This window comes from Sphaerodactylus townsendi, linkage group LG01 (assembly GCF_021028975.2).
Source record: "Sphaerodactylus townsendi isolate TG3544 linkage group LG01, MPM_Stown_v2.3, whole genome shotgun sequence".
NCBI classification, from domain to species: Eukaryota; Metazoa; Chordata; class Lepidosauria; order Squamata; family Sphaerodactylidae; genus Sphaerodactylus; species Sphaerodactylus townsendi.
In genome coordinates this window covers 67,572,370-67,596,717 of record NC_059425.1, presented here as the reverse complement: position 1 = coordinate 67,596,717, position 24,348 = coordinate 67,572,370, and the positions used below count along the sequence as shown (strand labels likewise).

Sequence of the window (24,348 nt, the reverse complement as noted above, 5' to 3'; positions counted from 1 at the left end):
GAGGGTGGAGGGGAAGAATCTCAGCTGAATCTGTGTATATCCTCCTCTTCTGAACTGGGAATCTGCATAGGTTTGTAAGGGAAAATAAATACATTTGGGGGCTTAGTCCTGGTACTGGTCCTCCTCATAGGAATCAGTGCTGTCACAACATTGCTGCCTCAGTTGGATTCTCTGCAGCCTACAAAGAGCGCTCTCTGAATCTCATCATCTGCTTGACAAAGAGTGGCTTGCTGTGCTAGGGGGCGGGGCTTTCTTCTTTCCAGCAAACACAGAATAATTCTACTCAGTTTTTCTGTATTATCATTTACCTCTACCAGGCTCTCCTTGCTAGTGGAAAATTGAAATGCCAGTTTGTACGAGCATGGGCAAGAGAACCAGCATGGTGTAGCAGTTAAGAGTGGTGGACTCTAATCTGAAAAACTGGGTTTGTTTCCCCACTCCTCCATGTGAAGCCTGCTGGGTGTTCTTGGGCCAGTCACAGTTCTCTCAGCACACACAGAGGCAGACAATGGCAAGTCACCTCTGAACATCGGTTGCCATACGTTAGCTGTGACTTAAACCCACTAGCATGGACTGCAGCGTGTCCTACCTGGGGAACTTAGCTAATATGCTTCCATAAAGAGTGAGAATGATCTCTGAGTAGCAGGCTAGTTGCTGCCATGAACTACCCATGAAACTGTGATTCATTCTGAGCTCACCTTATGCATTCGTGCCTTATGAATTTCAGTGCAACATGACTTAAAGAATGACTCATGCCCAGTTAAACACATTTTCACTTGAGGCTTTTATAGATAATTCTGTGGTTTGATTCGTCTGTTTTTCACTTTGTTTCTTTCTGGGATATAAGCCTGACCTTAGGATCTAAAGATAAACCCTCACTAGAAAGTCCTTTACAATACGGCACCTGTCTGAATGCATCTGGCAACCCTAGAAGCTGAGCTCCTCAATCGATCACTTTTCGCCAAGTGCAAAATTGACTGCAGAGGGAGTTACAGCTTAGGCAGCGTGGCTGTGAAATAGCACAGCGCTTCCAAGTGCAGCCTTGAGAACTGAAAGCTTTCCCTTCAAATGTGGTCTGTCAGAGCCAATCTTTCAGCAAAAATAATTGATCTGAACTTCTCTGCTCTTTGGCAGGCCTATTGGAGGGTTGGCAGGCTCATGCTTTGCGGGCTGTCCTAGTCACCTGTGCAGCTACTGGCAGGGAACATTCGCTGTTGCTTACGGAGAATTTATTTTCCTTGCAGAGTTTTGTGGAGTACAAATGCCCTGGTGCGGTGTTTGTATTTTAAATGCTTTTAACGACTGAAATATTTCAATGTTTGCTGGGCAGAAAAGCAGCATAGAAATGTTTTAAATAAATACATAAATTAGCATCGTTCCAGGGCCAACAAAATGCTACATGGAAAAAAAAATCTCTGTTAGCAATAACAAATCACACCAACAGGGAAAACACACAGCATATCAAAACACGCAAACACTGAACCACACAAAGAAATCTTCACCTCCTGGTGGAAGACAATGGCCCATTTTACGTGGAATGCTTAACTTGGGACTCTTCTTTGCTCGGTGAGCTTGTAGTGGGGTCTCATGTTTCTCTGTTTATGTACAAGAAGGCACTCACTCCTGGCCCCACAGTTGTTGATGTTATTTTTGCTGAGAATTCGCCTGGGCTTGGTTCTCTTAACTCTGCCCATTAAGTCAGCCTTAAAGGCACAGATCTCTCTCCCTCTCCACTCACTCTCTCTTTCATACACACACTTCCTGCCACTGCTACCACTGCAGGAAAAGAGAGAGGTTTGTTTTAAAAGAAAGGCTTGTTTGAAATAAAAATTTTAAAAGCCCTCCCAATCATCAGGGAGGGGCAAACGTAAAGCAGGGGAGGTGGGGTAGAGCCCAAAAGAGACCTGCTTGTACTTATCCTTGGAACAGCCCTCTCTGTTATTCCCACAAGTCAGTTTCCACAAAATGCTAACCAGCAAAAACAAACAAACAAAACTTCTCTTGCAAAATGTCTACTTATGTGAGAAGTGTGACCCTGGAACTCTGAATTTGTGTGACACCACAGCTCATCTTATATTTAAAAATGTGTCTCTGTTGTTTCATATTTAATAGAATTGCCAGCCTCCAAGAATGGCCTAGAGATCTCCCAGAGTTGCCATTAATCTCCACGCTACATAGATCAGTTCTTTTGGAACAAATGGCTGCATTAGAAGATGAACTCTATGGCCTTATATCCCACTGAGATCCCACTCCTCCCCAAACCCTATATCCCCCGCCCCCCATCTCAACAAATGTCCCAAGCCAGAGTTGGCAACTTTATTGATATATAGTTTCCTTTCTCCATAGGAATCTCTCAGCCCAAGTGCTCGAACTGATAGAACTAATGAAAAGCAGTCCGGTAAGTATGTGCATTGTGGAAAACTGATGATAAAAACTGCAGTTCATAGACTTCTTGTTGTGAATGGCTTAAGGACTCACACCAGTGAGATGAAAATTATGGTCTGGGTGAGGGTCCCAGCTGAGACTGGGACAGGCAATATTTATTCTTTTAAAAGAAAAGCAGAAGATCCTTAAACAGGTCTCCCATTTAATTTGTCTCTCATAACTTCCCAAGAAACCTGCCCTGTTGTTTACAGACCTTGGATCCAGTCTCAGCTGTCTTGTGATCCGAGGTAATAACATTGATTTGAGTCCATGGAAATGAAACTTTTGATTTGGGATAACAAAGGATCCCCAGGATCAACAGTTTCTCAGATTGTGTTTCACATTTTGTCTCTTGTCTGTTTTGAGGGCTTGGTCTCAAATATCTTTTCACTGTTATTCATACCCTAAACTTCTCAAGTTTCTATCACTTTTTAGATTCCATGTGACCTGGTCTAAGCAAAACATCTAATTTGTCTTTCTTTTAAAATTTACATTCACCGGGCTTCTGCCTTATTTCTGGATATGTTCAAACTGAGGAGAGGCTGCAGGACTGCCAGACAGTTTGGGGGCTAGGGAAGTGGGACCTACTGCACTTCTTCTTGCCTACTTTAAGTGACACCCCGCTGGTAATTGTGACTTCAATGCTATCTTTTGGAGAGAGACAGAAGAAGAGACAATAAACCATTCCCTAACAATATCCTATGTGATACTGGAGTTGAAGGAAGAGGTATGCTATGGAAGCTTAGCAGATGAGTCCTTGACACAGGGATGTGACCATGTATGGGTATACAGCTCTGGTCTCTGTGACTATTCAGCAGCAGCACTTTTAAAGTAGATGGAGGGGTGTGGATCACCTAGACCAGAGGTCTGCAACCCGTGGCTCCGGAGCCACATGCGGCTCTTTCAGCCTTATACTGTGGCTCCACGTGGCCTGGAGGTCGAAGGTAGCATGAGCGTGTCCCTTCAGCCCTTCAGAGCAGCGCTGGAAGGAAAGGTGGGTGATGGGGCCGAACTGAAGGCGGCTCCTTGTGTGAGGGTGCTGCTTTTCACATCCCCTCCACTCACCTCTCCTTCCAGCTCTGCTCTGGAGGGTTAGAGGGACATGCCCATGCTGCCCTCTGACCCCTGAAGGTCAGAGGGTAGCATGGGCATGTCCCTCCAGAGCATCCACCATCCCTTCTTTGCCATCCCCACAGCTGCCATCCCCCCTCTGCCCCACGGAGCAAGCAGCTGCCTGCTCCGTCAGGCAGAGGGGGTTTCCCAGTGCTGCTGCCTCCCACAGCGCAAGAGGCAACGGCACCGGGCAGGCTGCAGATGCCATCCCCCCCTCTGCCCCACAGAACAGGTGGCTGCCTGCTCCTTGAGGCAGAGGGGGTTTCCCTGTCTCGCACCTCCGCCTCCCAGTGCTGGAGGGAAAGGTCAGTGGAGGGACCGAACCGGAAGCGGCTCTGTGCAGAGCCCCTCTCCGGCTTGGTAGGTCTTTGGGGCTGTGGAAAACAGGTCCAAATGGCTCTTTGGGTGGTAAAGGTTGCCTACCCCTGACCTAGACTGTATTATAGTAATGTTTTAGCATCTTTTGCTCCAGTTGTCTTCTATGGGCAATTCAAGCTGTTGCTTATAACCTATAAAGCCTTTCATGACAAGAAACCTATGAAGCTGACCTTGGATTAGAACCCACCGATCTGCTCTACTAGTGCAGGCACTTCTCTGTAGAGACTTCACAAGATGTTCACAGCATCTGGCATAGGACTAGGCTCCTTCAGCCAGAGGGAAGTGCCTTTGCTAGCAGAATGGATCTGGAAATCCAGCCCCATGTTCTTATATGCTGTCATGACTTCTGACTTGTAATAGGGAGCATCTTCTTAGCAACATTGCCTGTGCAGCTAGTCAGGACATGTGTGGTCAGTGGGCTCACCCATGCTGGCAGAGCTCACTTTCCTGGTGATAAATGACTGAGCATCTTTCAGAAGCATTGCAAGACCCTTTTATTTAGGTTAGATTTGTTGGCTGAGTTGCAGCAGAAGGAGAAGAAGCAAAATGAGTGTGTTAATTACCTTATATACTCGCGTGTAAGTCTACTTTTTTGTGCTGAAAAAATTCCCCCTTGACTTATACGTGAGTGAACAGCTGAGCTTGCAGACCTGCAAAAAAGACTTGCTTTGGGGCAGTGGCTGCGGGCTGCCATCACCATACAAGCATCTTCACTGTGTAATGATAAGCTATCCGTGTTGAAGGAGAACCTGTAGGGACTTTTTAAAAGGGGGATCTTGTTGAGCATCTTCCCTATGAAACTCTGAAGAGATACTGTCTGTGAGAGCTATATATTTCCACTTCAGAACTTTTAAAGTTATTGTTGATACCATACTGTTTTTCTTTGAAATAAATATTCAAAAATATTTTATTGGTATTTATTTTTATTTTTGAAATTTACCAGTAGCTGCTGCATTTCCCACCCTAGTTTTATACTTAAGTCAATAAGTTTTCCCAGTTTTTTGTGGTAAAATTAGGTGCCTTGACTTATAATCGGGTCGACTTATAGGCGAGTATATATGGTATGTTATCTATGTTAATTATGTTGAGAGCAGAAGTGGCATAGTGGTTAAGAGCAGGTGCACTCTAATATGGAGAACCGGGTTTGATTCCCCACTCTGTCACTTGAGCTGTGGAGGCGTATCTGGGGAACTATATGAGCCTGTGCACTCCAACACACACCAGCTGGGTGACCTTGGGCTAGTCACAGTTCTTCTGAGCTCTCTCAACCTCAACCACCTCACAGGGTGTTTGGTGTGAGGGGGGAAGGGAAAGGAGATTGTAAACCCCTTTGAGTCTCCTTACAGGAGAGAAAGGGGGGATATAAATCTTCTTCTTTCCCCTCCCCCAATACAGAATTTAATAATCCTTTGGACTGAGGCCCGTAGAGAAGTAGACAGAATTTTTAGAACCTCCAACTACTGAGAAACCACATTATTATTATTATTATTGTTTTATTATTATAATTTTAATTAAAACTTTGAAAACATACAGAAAGATGAAAAACAAGCCAAAAACCATACAAACAAAATACACAAAAAGTACATTAAAATCACAGTACGAGGGGAGAGGGAAGGCTCCTGATTTTATCTGCACCAAATATAAACAAAATTAAAATTTTACTACTTGCTCTCTAATTACAATTGTCACATTAATTCTTAATTATTCTCACTTATAAGGTTCTATTAAATCTATTTTCCTGTTCTTTTAGTCGTCAAATTCACAATTCATTTTTTTCTGTCTTCGATTTATAGACCATCCTTATGAGCTCAGGGTGGCTTCTGACATAGTACAAATACAATTTCAACATAGTATAAATGCAGTTAATCAAAAAAGACTATCAGGGGTTTCCAATTATCAGTGGCTTTAGAGAAGTTCTTTTCTTTAATCAAAGAAGTAAGTTTAGCTATTTTGTCGAAGGCTTTCACAGCTGGATTCCACTGGTTCTGGTGGGTTTTCCGGTTCAAAATTTTGAACAAAATTCACCAGACCACGGCCACACAGCCCAGAAAACCCACCAGAACCAGTTTAGCTATTTTCTCCAATTCCAGCAACTGTTCTTTGTCTGTGACCCTAACAAAGCAGAACCCAAAGTCTAGCAACAGGTGCTGAGAGCTGATCTTGGGTGTCAGTTTTTGTGTATTATTAGTTGTCTCTATTAATGTGAGGATTAGCAATGTGTTTTCCTCTCTGCATTTTCTGCTTTCTCTGGGAGCAGCTGAGTGGAAACGCTGACATTTGAACAAAAGGCAGAATGGCTCCCAGGTTTAGGCGACCCTGATCTCGGCCTTCTGAAAGAGAGGGGGATGATGTTGAAACACCTCTGGCACCTCTTTGATGTGAATGTGAACTGAAGCCAAGGGCCACGGAAAGAAATCCTATTAACAAAGCAAGAATCCAGCCCAGTCAGTGATCCCTAGGCCTTTGGTTTCTTCAGGACAGATTCACCAACATCTATGACGACACTTGTTATGCAAACTTGCTCTCTAAAAATAGCTGTCCATACCATTCCTTTCTTTGTACTGTGTGTTACAGAATGTTTTCCACTGAGCTGTGGCTCTCAGCAGCCCCTATTGTTGGCTGGCAATGACGTAGGTTCAACAGCTGCTGACTTTTGCTAAGCACAGTCACCTATCTTGAGACATGTGCTTTTATCCCAGGGCCCACTCCTTTGGGCATCCCCTTTTCTTTCAGCGCTCTTGATCCTCGTCAGTTGGCAGGAATTCCCAGTTAGTCGTGACTAGTGCATCCTGTGGCTGCCTACCTCTGCCCCCAGTGCAAATGGGGAATTGCTCCCCATCCAGGTCTTAGAGGCCTCTACCAAAATCCTTTTGGAACTGAAGGTAACAGAACCCTGATGGAAGAGCTTATACTAACCAATCCTAGAGTAGCTGTGAATTTTCTCCTTTCAGATGGAGATTGGGAGCAGTTTGGATCGGACAAATAAACCTTGGCTTTTTGCTACATTATTTCTGTGCCCCTCCTCACCAGAAGAACTTGGTTTTGATCCTCTTTCTTTCCTTTGCAGACAGTACAAATACTTCAATTTTTAATTAGTCGAATACAGCCACTGTGTCTCAGTTCCTGAGTCCTTGTCCATATCCAAGTGATTTCTTTTAAGTGGTTTAGGTACTATTGCTGTAACCAGAGCCCAGCATTTTCTCTGTCCCTGGCTTACTAATTATGCCACACAAAGAGACTCAGATTTCACGATTAATCTACATAATGTAATATTAAGTAACTGTTGCAGATTTTTTTGATTTGTATAAGTTGTGTCACCTTATTAGATTACTGGTAGGGTTTGCCAAAGACTTTGGTGGTTGTGAGTCATACAGAGGAAACAATCCAGATGGTGTTTGACTAAATGAAGGAAAACTGGGAAAGGGAAGGAATGAGGAACAAACCAGGCCTCCTGCTTCTTTCCGACTGACCCCTTCATATGGCAATAACAACGCAGCAAATATATACCAGTTCCCTCTGTTGGACACTGTCCTTAAAAAAGCTGTTGCAAAAAGAGAGAGGAAGACATGTTGGCATTTCAGGCAATGCGACTTGTTTGTAACTTTTGTAGCCATGTGTCACATGAACAACACTCTCTTGTGGACCCTTGCTCGAGCAGATTTCCCCTCTCCCTATGGGAATTGTTTGCGTATGCAAGTTCTTCTGCTTGATGTTCTACAATGTAGGCATTGGCTTGGTAGGCAGAATGTGAAATCATGGTTTATTTTAACAATCAATACTCTGATGGCAGGTTTTGGCTTGCAGACAAGCGCTCAAATCCTGGCTTGCCTTGACAAGTGCTGGCTTTATTGCCTTAGCCAGGGATTCTTTGAGGATGCCACCAAAGAATGCAAAATCAAGTTGAAGTGTGCACCTTTATACACTTCACAAGACAATACATGAGACTCACTATGTTTAATAAATCAACTGCAAATCATGATTTCAGATGCTGGTTTTAATATTCCCTAATTAATCATAAATAGGAGATATAGGTTCAGCGAATTGCACTAACCATAAATTAAACCATAATATTGTGTTCTGTGTGAACTTATCCATACTCTGTAACAATTCTGTAATCGGATAAGTTCACACACGATCTACCAGACCACGGCCACACAGCCCAGAAAACCCACCACAACCAGTTCAGCTGCAGGACAGTTCTAACAGTTCCAGATAGTAGAATCTACAGACCTGACTAAAAGCCATCTAACCACATCACTCCATCTCTCTGCTCTTCTAAGAAAATGCTTTACAATATTATGCTCTGTTTCTCCTGTGCCTCACTAGGATATCAACTACAAGGATGACTGGAAGTTAGTCACCATTTTAATTGGACGCAATGATCTGTGTCAATATTGCATAGACAGGGTATGTACCATCCCTCTGGAAGTACAGTTAGTTTGTAAGCGGTAAAACTCATCTTCACTTTTTACGTTTAGAAATGAGTGTTTTTTCAATATTGTCCAATGACACTTTTGTTGCAATGATGTTAAGATAACTTCAATATCAGGTTACCACCCAACCAGGAAACAACAAACCTGGTCATAAGGGGCCACCTCCCTTCCCTGTATAGTTTTATTGTTCTATTTTTATTCTTTCACACTGTCTTTATTTAGAACATGTGTGTGTCACACCTGTATGTATTGGGTCAGTAGAAACCCAATGTATCTCTGTGTGTAGCAATCCAAGAAACTCAAATAGCCATCTTCTAACCGATGCCAGATCATAGTCTTCTGGGCCTAATCATTGATTGGCTGCTTCATTGCTCAAGGTCAACATGGCTGAGAGCAGAGGAGAAAGATGCAGAAGAAGGACAGGTAGGCAGGAAAGTCAATGAGGGGGAGCCTTTGGTCTGTGGAGGTTCTCTATATACTCAAGTCTGCTGCTGTCTCTAGCTCAGGTATTCACTGGTAAGAAGGAGAATTTTGTATCATGTCTTAAAATGTGAACTTGATCTCAGTTCTTGTGACCAGATCCAGTATTTGAGTATAAAGGCAATTAAGCCCTCTGAGTACAAATGAAATATTGCTGATCAGCTGATTCAGATGTCAGAGAGTCCATATCTATTTTTAAAAATACTGTTGTGTGGGTAAGGGAATCTAGTAGCCACCTGCAAGGTATGTAATACATATGCTCCAGCTGGAAAATAATTCAGTGATACCTTTTCCCAAAAATATCACCCAGAATAGTATAAGGCATGTATGTCTTTATGTGGAACTTTCGAGTCAGAGGGCTTGTCTTGGTTGTCATTTACAGCTTTTCATGTGCTGCTGAAAATAGATAATTTGGTGTTCATTTTCTGCAGGAGACTTATTCAGTGGAAAAATATGTACAACACCTTCAAGGCTCCCTTGATATCCTTTACGCAGAGGTAAGTTTTTAAGACACTCTAGAAGGTTGAATCCTTGGCAACCACACTTACATATTTCTCACCCCTGACAGATTTTCCATGGTCATGTTTCACTCAGCTAGCTGACACTGGTACAGTCACATATGAAGGGTAATCAAATGACTTTGATAACTAGTGACAGGGGAAATGGTGAGAATCGAATGTAGGGTTATCTTTATCTCGGATAACTTGGACAGCAATACTAAGCAGGCCAACTCAGAATCCTCCTCATGTTTTCCCAAGAAAGTGCTAGAAGGATTTCGCTGCTGGTACCCTCTGTGTGGCTGCAAGCTTCTTCCTCTAACAGCTGGTGGCTGGTTCTGCATAATGTCCATCCTCTCCTATGCTTCAAGGGTGCTTTTTTATGGATATCTTAACAGCAGTTGAGGAACTAGAGTAAGTGGACTGTCTGTGGCAACACAGTGGAAAGAAAAAAGATTTGGGGCAGGAGAAGATCTGATACTTGAACCCCTGTACAAGATAATATCTGGACACCTTGAGAATAATTTTCTCAAATACCACTTCTGCCATGTTACTTTAAGTCCTTGTTTTTGTCTCAAGTTTCTTGTAGTGTAATTAAATATACATTGCTTAACAAAAATAAGACACATACAATCTTACTATGGATGAAGTTTGACATAATGGTGTGCATTCAGGGATCACATTTACTGGAAAGAAGAGAAGAGGAAACTTTTGGATTTATACCCTGCCTTTCTCTCCTGTAAGGAGTCTTGAAGCGGCTTATAAACTCCTTCCCTTCCTCTCCGCACAACAGACACTTTGTGAGGCTGAGAGTGTTCTGAAAGAACTGTGTGACTATCCCAAAATCAATCAGCAGGCAGGAGCAGCAGTGGCGTAGGAGGTTAAGAGCTCATGCATCTAATCTGGAGGAACCGGGTTTGATTCCCAGCTCTGCCGCCTGAGCTGTGGAGGCTTATCTGGGGAATTCAGATTAGCCTGTGCACTCCCACACATGCCAGCTGGGTGACCTTGGGCTAGTCACAGCTTCTCGGAGCTCTCTCAGCCCCACCCACCTCACAGGGTGTTTGTTGTGAGGGGGGAAGGGCAAGGAGATTGTCAGCCCCTTTGAGTCTCCTGCAGGAGAGAAAGGGGGGACATAAATCCAAACTCTTCTTCTTCTTCTTCTTCTTCTTCTTCTTCTTCTTCTTCTTCTTCTTCTTCTTCTTCTTCTTCTTCTTCTTCTTCTTCTTCTTCTTCTTCTTCTTCTTCTTCTTCTTCTTCTTCTTCTTCTTCTTCTTCTTCTTCTTCTTCTTCTTCTTCATGTGTAGGACTGGGAAAACAAACCCAGTTCACCAGATAAAAGTCCACTACTCATGTGGAGGAGTGGATAATCAAACCTGGCTCTCCAGATTTCAGTCCACCACTGTTAACCACCCCTGGGGTGAATAGGTGAGCAGGACACTGTGGAAATATAAGATTTCAGTCATAATGTTGTACCCAGGAAAAATTATGTGGACAACCAATTCCTCTGGAATCTCTTCACATGTAAATAATTATAGGATTGCATGAAAAGTGATACAATCGGTGTCAAATGTAAGACTTTGATGTTCCTTGCCTCCACTGTTACTTCATACAGTACAGGTACTTCATACACTTACTTCATCCATCAACAGGATCATTAATAATTCTGCAATATTTATGAGCAGTTTAATTGACAAGTTTATTCTATGCAGGGCTTAATTTGAATCAGAGCCGAGTCCTGGAACATGTTAGCTAATAATTATTACTTGATTCAGAGCTCTTGGCACAAAACAATAGGCTGCTTGTGGAAAACACCAATGCCAAACAGATGGCTGGGGATGTCAGCTGTGATAGTGCTGATCTTCATCTATGTCTTTTCATCCATCTTCAGTCTCTCAAGCAGGGGTCCCCACATTTGTGGAGCCTGTGGACCAAGTATCATTCTATTATAGAGGCAGATTTTTTTGTATCAGTGCTCTCTGCAGAAACAAAAATTATGCCTCCTGGGCTGTTCCAAAGCACCTCCTGCTCCACTTAAGATGGAGGGAAGTCAAACTAGCTCTTTGCTTTGGCGATGAAGGAAGAAAGCACTGGGGATCCCTGCCCTCAACTATAAATTTTAGACTTGTATGCACTAAAACAAGGAGCCAACTAAATTGACATTACAGTCTCAGATTCTACCAGTCATGCATTTCAGTCTGAAACCTTCATACATGCCATAAAGCCAGATGGTGAGTAGAGATGGTTAAGTAACTTTGTTGGACAGGATGCCTTACATTCAGGACTTTCTAAGGCCGTTTCCGCACGGCCAAAAGCAGCGACGCGATGACGTCGCAAATTGCGACGCATACGAAAAAAAGCGTTCACACAGACAGGCGGAGCTGCGGGCGTCCGCAGCCCCGCAGAAATGTGACGGTTCGCACTGAAGCGCTGCGGAAGCGGCGTCTCGCGACGTTGCGCCTGCGCACTTGCGAAGCCGTGCAGGCCCGACGTCATGCCCACGCAGCAGTGCGATGGACAACGTGACTGCCCTGATGTCCTGCCCGTCCCCCATCTGTCAGTGCCTCCCCTCCCAGCTACTGTCAGTCCCAGTGCATGGGTCTGGGAAAGGTGCTTGGCCATGCAGGGAAAGCACCAGGGACAAACGTGTGTATTATTGGGGGGGGAGGTGACCCAGCTTAGCCGTCTGGCAGTCGCCGATTTTGAAGACGGCGAAGCTCCACTTGGCGGCTGTTCATACGACGAGTGCGCGGCGTCGACAAAGCGTCACAGGGGGAAAAAGAGTGGTTTAAAGTGTTTTCTGAATACGGAGTCTTCGCGCCGGTTTAGCGTTTCCGCGACGGCACGAATGCGCACCTCCGCCGCTGCGCGTGCGAACGCTCTCGCTATGGCGGTTCTTTTACCGTTTCCACGACGTCATATTTCGCCCGTGCGGAAACGGCCTAAGGGAGGAAGGTGATAAAGAAAACTAATTAGTGCAATTGAGGCTATATTTGACAAACATAAGGAATCAGCCCAGGTCATTATAAACTCAGATCAGATTTTAAAAATAGATTACTCAGGTGTGTTCAGTAGAGTTATGTAGAGGACAGAAGGTTTGATAGGATGCCCTCTGAGAAAAAAACACCCCTCACATTTAATTCTTGGCATGTCATCCCTGCCCCCATGTAAACAGTTTTCCTTTGAAGCAGCAAAATATTTCTAGACCATGTGTTTTGCTTAGTGCGCCTGCCATTGCCGCATTGGCACGAAGGCGATTAGGGTGCCAAGGCGGGGAGAACAAGGATAGCTAGTGAAATATGGGTATGAACTCCATTTCCTTGGGAGACATGCCTGCTGCTTATCTCAAGAGACGAAGCCCACCTTCTGGGTTTCTGGGAGCTGGGAAGGGATTTTCTCTGAGCAGCACACACATGCCCTAGTGCAGGGGTCTGCAACCTGCAGCTCTCCAGATGTTCATGGACTACAAATCCATCAGTCCCTGCCAGAATGGCCAATTGCCCATGGTGGCAGGGGCTGATGGGAATTGTAGTCTGTGAACATCTGGAGAGCCGCAGGTTGCAGACTTCTGCCCTAGTGCTAGCAGTCCCCATTACTACATGCAAAGGTGAACATGCCCGGATGGTGTTTTTAAAACTCCTTTCTCAACTAAAGTGAGAAAAGTCCACTATTCCAGAGAAGCAAGCCAGTAAATACCCCTCCTACTAGTCTGTATCTAGTAGTTGATATAATAGGTCATTGTCTTAAAAAAACTGCCTTGTCCCCCCCCCTCCCCAATTGTATCATAGCCCAGTAGGAAGGAGGAAGCCTAAAAGGACCCTCTGGGATAGTAAGACTATACATATTTCAAAGTAATTAAATCTATTCAGTAGTTCGGTTCTTCAAAGTGATACGTACGTGCATCAATCAGAGAGAAAGGCCCCAGATTCCCACCTTCTTACCCGGTACTACCTCCATATCTTCTCTCAAGTAGTAGCTTAATAAGGACAGAGAACAGATTATGTTGCCTGAAAGTGAGGTAAACCATTAATCTATTAAGTTCATTATTATATGCTTTGGTTGGCAGTGGTTCTCCAGGGAACTGAAGCTCTTCCACATCATGTGATCCTTTAATCATAAGTGGTAGGGATCAAACCTATCATCCTCTGCATGCAAAGCATCTGTTCTACAACTGGGAGTCTTTTCTTTCAAGGATAATGTTTTTCATTTGTCGAAAGTGGCTTTCTAGCATTGTAGAACTGCGGGAAATCAGCTGAGCTCTTTATGAAACTGCAGTAAAGGAAAGTTTAGTCTGCAAAATTTTTAAAGCAATAATGGTCTGGACTCTGCCTAATAATGCAAACCCTATATCTTATTTAGACCTCAAAATCTAATTATATGGATGCACCCTGTTCTTTTTTTGACTGTTGGGGCATGGAAATCTATGGCCAAAAAAATCCTACTCAAGATCTAATTTTAGAAGTTTGTGACAAAGTATTTCCTTGCTCTCCATTAATGATTTCCAAGCAAGACTATTGAATCTAGTTTTAAATCTAGATTTATAGATCTAAAGGCCTCCTGTTGCCTTCCTGCAATTTTGGCTGAAACATACTATTTTATATTATACCAACAAAGTACGTTGGTCAGTTGTCACTAGCCTTTCCATATTTCCTTTCCCACTTGATGAAGATTATTGTTTTCTGTGCATAACCTCTCCCTGCTGGCCAGTGATCTGTGCATCAATATATCTGATTCTTATAATCCCTGCAGCTCCCTCGGGCCTTTGTCAACGTGGTAGAGATAATGGAGCTCACTAGGCTGCGTAAGATAGAAAGAGAAACAGCCGGATGTGTTCTTTCAGGAGAGTAAGTGAACAGATCATATGTTGGTTTCTACTGAATGTTATTTTTAGGACTAATCTATATCCTTGTTACTCATAAAGCAGCCGCTATGGGTTTAAAAACCTGCCCCCTGTTGTATATTATTGAACTTTGGAGCTGTGAGGCAGCCAATGTTCTAATTATAATGAGGATATTGGGTTTAGTTTTTCTTTTACTCGCGTAGGAGCAGCCAGCATTGATTTCCATTAGAGTTGCAGCCATTTAAGTGAGATTAGTTTTGGGTTTCCTATTTTCTATCTAGATATTAATAACAGAGTGAAGTCTCTTCCACAGTGGCTGAACCTCTGCATGTTAGCCAATATGAGAAGCACATGGAGTCCAGGATGCAGTATCTCCTTTACATAAGATTTGATTGCAGTAAGCACAAGCTCACCCACCAATTTCTTCATCTCCCCCTCCCCCTCAACTGCATCCTTCCATGCCCCTGAAATAGTGCTCCAGTGGGATAGTGGAAGTCTCCAACAGGCACAGGGTGGGATGGGAAAGTGGAAGTATCCAGTAGGACAGCAGTGGCGAACCTATGGCACAGGTGCCAGAGGTGGCACTCAGAGCCCTTTCTGTGGGCACGCATGCACAGAGTTCGTCATGTCGGGGGGGCGGAAAATCACACCCCCCCCCCACACACACACATCTAGGCTGGCCTGGGCACGATCCTTTACCTGGGAGTAAGCTTGGTTGCTGGCAATGGGGCTTGCTTCTGAGTAAACCCTCCTAGGGTCGTGATTCATCCATTCGAAGCGTTGCACGGTTGCTTCACCAAGCTTACTCCTGAGTAATGTGCGCCTTGGAGTCAACCGTTTTTTTCTAAACTAAAACCTCAGTATTCAGGTTAAATTGCCATGTTGGCACTTTGCGATAAATAAGTGGGTTTTGGGTTGCAATTTGGGCACTTGGTCTCGAAAAGGTTCGCCATCACTGCAGTAGGAGGTAGAGAATTACCAAAACTCACCTTCCCTAAATACTGAGAAACTGCAATTGCATAGATGGAACAGTACCTTGGGATGCAAGGCATTGCATTAGGCCTAAACCCATGTTTCTAATGAGTCCATTATTACACCAGTTACAAAAATACACCAAGACAGAACTCTGCATATTCTAGGATTAAGCATAGGAATTGATACTGGGATCATCCTCTAGTGCTTCCTTTTTTATTAAGCTGTTGATAACTAAATTGTACCATCTGCCTTGGATTGCTGTTGATTTGGGTATTTTTGTCTTTCAGGAGCCTGTGTCCATGCTTTCTAAACCCTCATGAAAATTCCTCTGAACTGCAAGAAATGCAAAGAGTTAACAAAGACTATCAGGTAAAGCAACAACCTCTTGATTTAGACTTTTGAATCCTCTATGAGGAGTCCACATGTCACCATAGTGAAAATACTTGAATTTGAATTCAGATTTCAGTGGACACTTGGTAGAATGACCTCATGTGAACCCATGGCACTGCCTTACCTTCAGTTAAACTATTGGTTTATCAAGTTCAATATTTCTATTTTGACTGGAATCAGTTTTCCAGGATCTCAGGTAGAGGTCTTCCAGCTTACTACTTTTTCTAACTGGAGATGCCAGGAAATGAACCTGGGACTTTCTGAATGCAAAGCAGATGCCTACTGAGGATTCTCCCACTAGCTAAGGTACAGTAGAAAGTGATGACACCTCAAATCTTCTTGGCAGTGGAACCCCAGTTACTATGACTTCTTTAGACCCTTTCCATGATGTAAAAATCTTCTGGATTCTGAGTGCAGCTGGACACAACCACTATGGTGCAGAACTGGAAATGCTTTACTATATTATTACAGTGTTTTAAAAAAATGTCTTTCTAGTTGATAGTGCTCTGAGTTTGTATTTTATAAGCATCCAGTGGTTTTATGGTTAACTGCTTCAAAAGCCATGCAGGGAAGCAGTGCAGAAATCTGAGACGTGGCAATGATGATAATGAGAGAGTGAGATTTATAAGTTTCCCACTTGAGCCTCAAGGACCTAGTACAATACCATCTCCTCTCTTTCTTGATCCTTGCAAAAAGCCTATGCAAAATTATTCTTGTATTGTAGAAACTGAGACCACACAACCACCAACTGCTGTCAGTTGGGCTGGTTAACTTATCTTGGTTTGCTCTCCTTCTACTCACTTCGTGGCCATCTTTCTGATTCTTGTCACTAACTTCCTTTAGTTCGAGTGCTCTGAATTAACTTATACACTGGGGAGAAAAGTGGGAACAGCCACCATGTTATCACATCCAAGGGTTGCTTTTCACATGAGCAGAGAGGCATTACACATTTTCATTTTGTAACTCCCACTCTCAAACAGGAGAGAAGCTCAGTGATGATCAATGGCAGTCGCTATGACCAACGGGAAGATTTTGCTGTTGTTGTTCAGCCATTTTTCCAAAATACCAACCTGCCACTGGATAGTGTAAGTCATAATTTGTTACCTTCAGTTTTCAAAAGTGCATGCCAGAATAGTTCAGTTAGTAAGATATACAGGGTACGGATTACATCACCATTATGATAATGTGCATTTGTGCATTTGCTTGCATAGAAGGGCTTTTGCCAAGTACTTCTCTGACTAGATAGAAGAACCTGATCCCAAATGTCTGTCCCCTTGTCATACCCTAGCATGACTAATATGAAGAATACATGTTATGACTGTATAAATGATGGAATGGAACATAGCAGATATAAAAGAATCAGCTGTCAGTGGTTCCTATTTTGCTCTGCATAACAAATTAAATGGATAGCACTTGTCAACCATGTTGGAAGGACAAATTATCTTCTCCCCGCTACTCAGAAAACAAGATTACACATGCAACTAGCTTGCACTGGGTCAGACTAATAGTCTATAAAGGGAAGCCTCCCTTCTCATGCCCCCAGCAGGGAATTACGCACCCCAGTCCCAATGTCCTGCCCCCTAGGAAAGGAGTGGGAAGAAAAATGGTCTTCAAATTGTGATTCTCTAGGAGTTTCCCCTAATCTCTGTGCTCCAAGACCCAGTCTAGACCATCACCCAGTAGTGACATCACAGCCTCCCAGTTTTCACCTTTCCTAGGAATCATCACCCCATCCTCCCAGTATTTGCTAAGGCAATGTTGGTAACCTTATAACAAGGTCAGTATTACCTCTTCAGGATCTTAGGTCATGATCTTCACATCACCTGCTACCTGATCCCTCAGCACCCCAGCCCTTGTGGAGATAGAGTGGAACATGGACACTACCTTAAGCAGGCCAGCAACACTGTAACAGAGCAGAAGAAAGTACCCTGTGGGGGAGCACTGAGGATATGCCAGGAGCAGATAACAGGAATGACAACCAGGGCTAGAAGACATATTTTAAGGCAAAGGTCTCTGCGGAAGAAAAGTCTTAGGAGCAGGCCTAGGGCAGCAAGAACTGGATGTATCCAGCAGGAGGAGGATAACAAGGGCCCAACTAAAGGATTCAGGACCTGGTTGGGACCTGCTAGCTAGGAACTAGGAAGGAGCTGTAGACCCACAGATTTTCCCTGGACTGGGAAAGTGTTATTCCTGGCTAAGAGGCCATAGCTACCACAGGCCAGACTTGGATGGCCTAGCTTCTACCAACATTAGCCTGCCAGAAGATGAGGCAGCCAGTGCCACAGCTACGAAGATCAGGTAAAGGACCTCAGCAGCAGAAGCAGGCCTAAGAACCTGGCTGAAAGCAGGTGGATGTAGTCAGGGACAAAACAGCCAGGCAGCAGAGTAAAGATTAGCCTTGGAAATTGTTGACTGGAATTGAGTGTTGATTCATCTTTGACAATGTGGCTATACCATGATGCATCTTTGGGGAGGTAGGGCCACAGGGTCATTACATTGCTGATATGAAGAATGAAGGTATCTATTTGTCATATATGCCAAATGAAAAAAAAACTGTGTCTTCTCTCTCAGTTTAACTCAGTTTAACAACAACTTGTCACCCTTACTGGTCTGAAACTGAGATTATACCAGAAAACAGGAGCTATGCCTAAGTATCAGTTGCTGAATAATCATATGAAAGGAGTTGACTGGATGTGAAATACCAGAATGTTGTGGAAAGACGAAAGATCTCCTAGAGCTTGTATGATGTTTTATTTTTGTGTGTAAAATCACAGGATGGGAAACCAGATCTGAGTTTCTTTGCTGTGGACTGCTTCCATTTCTCTGCGAGAGGCTACGCTGGCATGGCCACTGCGCTCTGGAATAATATGGTAAGAATGGCTGTCAGGAGTTCAAGCCCATGGAGAGCTACTCCTTCTGTTTGGAAGCCTAGCACCGTAACATTACAGGAAATGACTGGCTAAGATTACTTAATGATGATGGAAAGCACTTGGCACACAGTTATTACAATTGTATTATGATTTCACAGCTTCCAGGGCTTAACCCTGCTAATCAAAAGAGAATTGAGGTTTGAGGCTTTGGCTCATATTAAGCTCTTAAAGAACTGTTACATATTTAATGCTAGCAGTGGGTGTGGTAGCAAAAAGGACGAAGTTCCTGTATAATTTATCACCACACAGAAACTTGGAAACATCAATAATATTATGGCGGTCTTGGAAAGCATTTCTCCAGGCAGGGTGTACTGGAGAGAATTTAGAAATTGAGGAAACATGGCCAATTTAGACACAGCAGTGGGAAGTGATCTTCTACTTTTTGAAAGCTTTAGTAGCTTTTAGTAGCTATACCAGAGGTTCCCAACCTTTTTGAGGATATGAGCACTTTGGAATTTTCATAGCATGGTGGGCGCAACCACAAAATGGCTGCCTTGGGAGGCAGAACCAGCCAGACATCCACACAGAGAGGAAGTGCAGGAGACAAGAGGAATAATTTTAAAAAACATAGACTGAGAAAGAGGAGTGTGTTAGAGAATTCAACTAAAACTGCATTGGCAGTTGCTGCCAGAAAAATATAATTTTAATCTAAACAGCCAGTCAGATGCTCTGTTGGGCAGGAACCCTATCTGTCTGCCTTTCTAAAAACAATTGGCAAAGATGAAAAATGTTGGTAGGTACCATGGTGCTTGTGGGCACCATGTAGGGGACCCTACCCTAAATGGCATGGATGGCTGCCAGCCTTGTGCTTTTCAACCCAATAGAAATTGCACTGAAAAAGGCTCTCAGCAACTGTTTCTACTTTCATATGAAGTCTGGCTATAAATATAACACTTGTCCAAAACTACAAACATTACAAAGTACCAAAAGGAATCTAAAAAACAGATCCTGATAACACAGATAAAAATCCTGTGCAGTAGAAAACATCCACTAAGCTAACTGGAACCTGGATGTGCCCCAGTCTTAAACAAGCTTCAAGGCTAGTGGACCATAAATTCTATACAGCTGTGCTTCCAAAATGCACCAGAGTTTGTTAGAACAGCATTTGAAACTGTCAGGGACTACAGTCTGCTCTGGCTGCTGCAAAATGCCTTTGTGCTTTTCTGTGGTACCTGCTTTGCCCAAGGTTGGTCCAGCTAAGACTCATGGGAGGGTTTTTTCAGCTGTCTCCCATCTCCCCCCATAAGTTACAGAACTACCTCCCTAAGGAGGCAAGAGTGGCACCATCTCTTTAGGCCTTTATACTGAGTTAAAAATCTTTCTGAATTGCCTTTGAATTGAATTAAAAAGGACATTTGCTGCCGCTTGTTGATCATCTTATGCGTTCATCTTGTGTTGCAATATTTGGTGATTTTAATCAGTCTGTTAGGGGGGATGCATTTAAAAGGAACTGGTGTTAATTTTGTATACTGCCTTGAACATCTTTGGGTTGAAAGGCAGTTGATAAATAAACTAAACTAAAATTAGCCTATCAAGTATAGTTATATATTTTTTTCTGGTGTACTCTTTTCTGGACCCCAGTTGCCCTTCAGAATTATAAATTGCCCTTCAGAGAAAACATAGAGATATAATATGGACACTGTGATTTGAAATCCCATTCAAGAAACAAACTCCAGTTTGCTGAAGTGCCCTAGTTCAGATGCTACAATTGAGGTTACATTTCCTGGTTAAGGAAATCTTCAATATGGGGACAGACCTAGCATCTTGGTTTTTTGCAGACACTAGTTCCAGAGTCTGTGTCCATGTTTGGAAGTGTATTGCTGTGGGTGAGAAGTTGTTTAAGGTTAGGAGTCTGTCTGTGGACTAGTTCTGCATGTGAGGGAAGATGGAAAACAGGAATGGCATGTATGCCTAAGAATAAGTCACACTTGAGCTCATCTCAGATAGTCTTGAATTTGCTTGTGACACCTGAATTCAACCTGTGCTACTGATGTGCAAGCTGTTCTGGTAGGCAATAGCAACAGCTCAGTTTTTTCCTCAGTTCATTACTATGATTAAATATCTTCTTCCCAGAGATGATGAAATACTACCAAAAAATCAGTATTGATACAATTATATATACAGTTGAATCAAACTTATTTTTGCTTGAGTATCTTACCAATGCATGAGATTTCATGAGCATGGAATAAACTAAGAATCATGTGGCAATCATGATTTTTTGCAGTGTTTTATAAATATGCATGTATGCATCAGGGATGTCGAAGTTGGAAAAGATGCAGAAGTTCTGAAGACAATGAAAACTGTGCATGAGCCAATTCATGAATCAATTTTCCTATCCAAACTGGAATTAGGGATAAGTGGAATACAGCACAGAGACAAAACCCCCAGAATAATAAAACAGAAGGGGGGGATCCACATTTAAAGTCCTGTGTAGCAGATGATATTGGGATTTCCTCAGAGCGGCAGCAACATTTATTTTCCTCAGCTGTTCTAGTAGGCAACAGCAATAGCAACAGCTCAGCTCAGTTTTCTCTCAGTTCATTACTATGATTAAATATCTTCTTCCCAGAGATGTGTATGCGGCAAATCAGCCCAAGCACACAGTCAGTATATCACAGAACAGCTGATATTGCTATGGAACTGCTGCATAATAGGACACCAGCTTTATATTTGCATATGAAGTCCATTCAGATGAGGAGATGGGGCTGTTCAGATTTTAAAAAGTGGAGCCACAAATTGACATTCAAAACATGAATTCAATGAGGAAAAGGGTCTTTATTTTTTATATGAAACTGATCTGACCATGTAAAAACAAAATAACGAGGACTGAAAATTGATTGTGACTAAGCTATGGTCGTTTCCCCACTTACGAAATGGTGGACGTTAGCTGCGGTTTCCTTTGCTGCGGGACCATTTCAGGGTGGGCTCATGGTCCCCACCGCAGCTTCTGGCCCTTGGTTGAATGAATGCTGCAGCCATGCAGCAGCTACGCAGGACTCCCCACTTTGCTCAGGGGCTGTCCTGATTGGCTGCTGCGCTGTTCTGGGGTGGGAACTTTTTTATTTTTCAAAAAGATGAATCCACATCTCCACATTCTGCTGAGGAATCCTCAATACGCATCTGCCCATGTTCGCTCAAAACGACGTGGAGACGTGGATTTTCAGCGTTACAAATTTAAACATTAAAACCCAGGCTGCGTGTGGATGGCGCACACCCCGCCGTTGCCTTATTGGATGGATGGCGGGAAACTTAAACCCAAAGTCACCCCCGGGCTTCCCCACTCCCCCGCGCGCCCCTGCGCTCGGTGCGGGGTTTTCAAAATGGCGCTCGAACATCCAGGAACTAAAATAACGCACACAAAGGAGGAAGGAGAGCAGTGGAATCGGGGTTGCTGCGTTGCTGCCGCTGAGGTAGTGGGGAACGCAGCAGACCCACGGATTATTTGCCGCAAGTGCCCTGCAACTAAAGGTGAGTGGGGAAACGGCCTATAATAACTATACTAGTAAAAATGCTTTGGAGTTGATTGATAATGACAAAGATTTTAAGATTTTGCAACGGTCTGTCTAATAATTTGAAAATGTCCTATTGGGATTCATTATGTAATGTGCATTTAATATAATTGTCGGTAAATATCTCCATGTTTTATTCTTAACTATTTTCTAATATTTCCTTGTTTCTGTTCTATACAGTATATTTTGGAAAATAAAAAAAAAATTAAAAAGTGGAGCTGCCAAAAAGGAGACTCCACCAATTCTCTTTGCTGCACTGGGAAACAAAAAACCTATCAGGTTAACTGCAAATCCTGATGGTTTTGCAGAACTGTGAATCTCTGAAAAGTTAGATGAGCCATCAACAGGATATGCTTTGCAGAACAGATACATCAATAAAGAATGGACCCATCAAATTTTGCAGATTCCTCCACTCATAAAATGAAAGGGAAATTCAAGAAATAAAAAATGAGCATGCTTCGTAAATTGGGACCTAAATACTTTAGGGTACTGGGTAGCATCTGGCTGCTTGCTGGCCTCTGGCTGGGTGTTCCAAACCCTTTCGTTCAGTTATTTATTTATTTACTAGCAGGGCACTCGTGCTTCGCTACGCATGCTTCATCACAGGCTCTCTATGATTTTCAGGGTGACATTCAACATCACAGCCTGTCTGTGAACCCGAGGACGATGGCATACCTCATCTGCAGCCTCTCTAACTAACTTCAGGGGTGACAGCGTGCATCACCTGCAGCCTGGGTCTGTGAACTTCGGGGGACATTCATCGCACCTCATCCCACAGCCTGTCTGTGAACTTCGGGGGGACATTAAGCATACCTCATCACAGCCTCTCTATTAACTTCAGGGTGACATTCGGCATACCGCATCACAGCCTGTCTGTGAACTTCGGGGGGACATTCATCATACCTCATCACAGCCTGTCTGTGAACTTCGGGGTGACATTCAGCATACTTCATCACAGCCTCTCTATTAACTTCGGGGTGACATTCAGCATACCTCATCACAGCCTGTCTGTGAACTTCGGGGGGACATTCATCATACCTCATCACAGCCTGTCTGTGAACTTCGGGGTGACATTCAGCATACTTCATCACAGCCTCTCTATTAACTTCGGGGTGACATTCAGCATACCTCATCACAGCCTGTCTGTGAACTTCGGGGGGACATTCAGCATACCTCATCACATCCTGTCTGTGAACTTCAGGGTGGCATTCAGCATACTTTTTCACAGCCTCTTTATGAACATCTGGGTTTTTCCGCATATTTTGCAGCAGCTTCCTGTAGTTGTCTTTTTCTAACCGAATCTGTAAATCGCTTTCTGCGTTTAATCCTCCCTTTAGCTGTTTCAACAGAAGGAACAGGTTCATATGCAGTGAGGAGGTTGGTGGTAGAATCCAGTTGGGCCACCATTGGCTCAATTGTGCTTGTTGTTTGGTGGGCATTATCAGAACTTGTTGATTTGACAGATGGAAGTAGAGCATCAAAGTGCCCTTCATTAAAATCTTCTGTGAAACGAATCATTTGTACTCCCTGTACTGCATCCTTTAGCTTGGCAAGCAGGTTTTTAACTGTCACCTTTAGAATGTTCGCGCAGATGGCCAGAGTTCAACAGTAACACAGATGGCCAGAGTTCAACAGTAAATGTGTCATAACTCGAGTAAAACTGAATATTTTGGAAAATCCTTTCTTAGTGATAGGCTAACCCTGAACCACATAATAAACCAGTGTGCCAAATTTCAACATTGTAGGTTCGGTGGTTTTTGAGTTCTTTTAATGAGTCAGTGAGTCAGTGAGTCAGTCAGTGGTATTTCGCGTTTATAGATATAGATAACATTTCTGTACTGCCTTTCCGCCCAAATAGGGCCCCAAGGCAGCAACCCCTTTAAAACATAAGAACATTTAACACATTAAAGCAGCATATAAAATAAGGTATATACAATGTTCAAACAATTCAATAAGTAAGGGAGACCTGGGGCTATCCACCATTTTAAATGAAAAACAGCAGAGATGGTCTACATTATAAGAGCAGAAGATGGAGTGTAACTTTCCAGAAAGCTTCATGCCTGTTTGGATGAGGAATGTTTTAGACTGGATGGGAGAGCCAGACCTCATTTTATCTGCAGCCCAAAGTTAGGTAGACCTCCCACCTTCAGGTGCAGCAATAGAAAGAACCAGTTCTCTGATTTTACTTCTTTACACTACTGAGAACGTCATTTATGCTACTGAGCATCTCATTCTCTACTGAGAATGACATGCTGGAAATGGTATGTTTCTGATGACAAGTAATGTGGCTGGTATGAATTTTAATGGTCAATGAAACAGACAACTCTACCAGAAGCAATTTTGACAGGTAGACTTTTTGTCACTTTGACCAACAGAAAA

The 24,348-nt window shown here is 43.3% G+C and overlaps 1 protein-coding gene across 1 annotated transcript in view; it reads left to right on the top strand.

The window, feature by feature from the left end:
• The window catches only part of PLB1 (phospholipase B1), a 133,986-nt gene that overhangs the window by 100,583 nt on the left and 9,055 nt on the right, over window positions 1-24,348 (top strand). Inside the window, exons 45-51 of the mRNA XM_048504965.1 lie at window positions 2,347-2,398; window positions 8,242-8,322; window positions 9,260-9,325; window positions 14,075-14,169; window positions 15,428-15,509; window positions 16,511-16,615; window positions 18,305-18,400. Coding sequence (XP_048360922.1) covers window positions 2,347-2,398; window positions 8,242-8,322; window positions 9,260-9,325; window positions 14,075-14,169; window positions 15,428-15,509; window positions 16,511-16,615; window positions 18,305-18,400 — 577 coding nt within the window. The remainder of the gene's footprint in view (window positions 1-2,346; window positions 2,399-8,241; window positions 8,323-9,259; window positions 9,326-14,074; window positions 14,170-15,427; window positions 15,510-16,510; window positions 16,616-18,304; window positions 18,401-24,348) is intronic.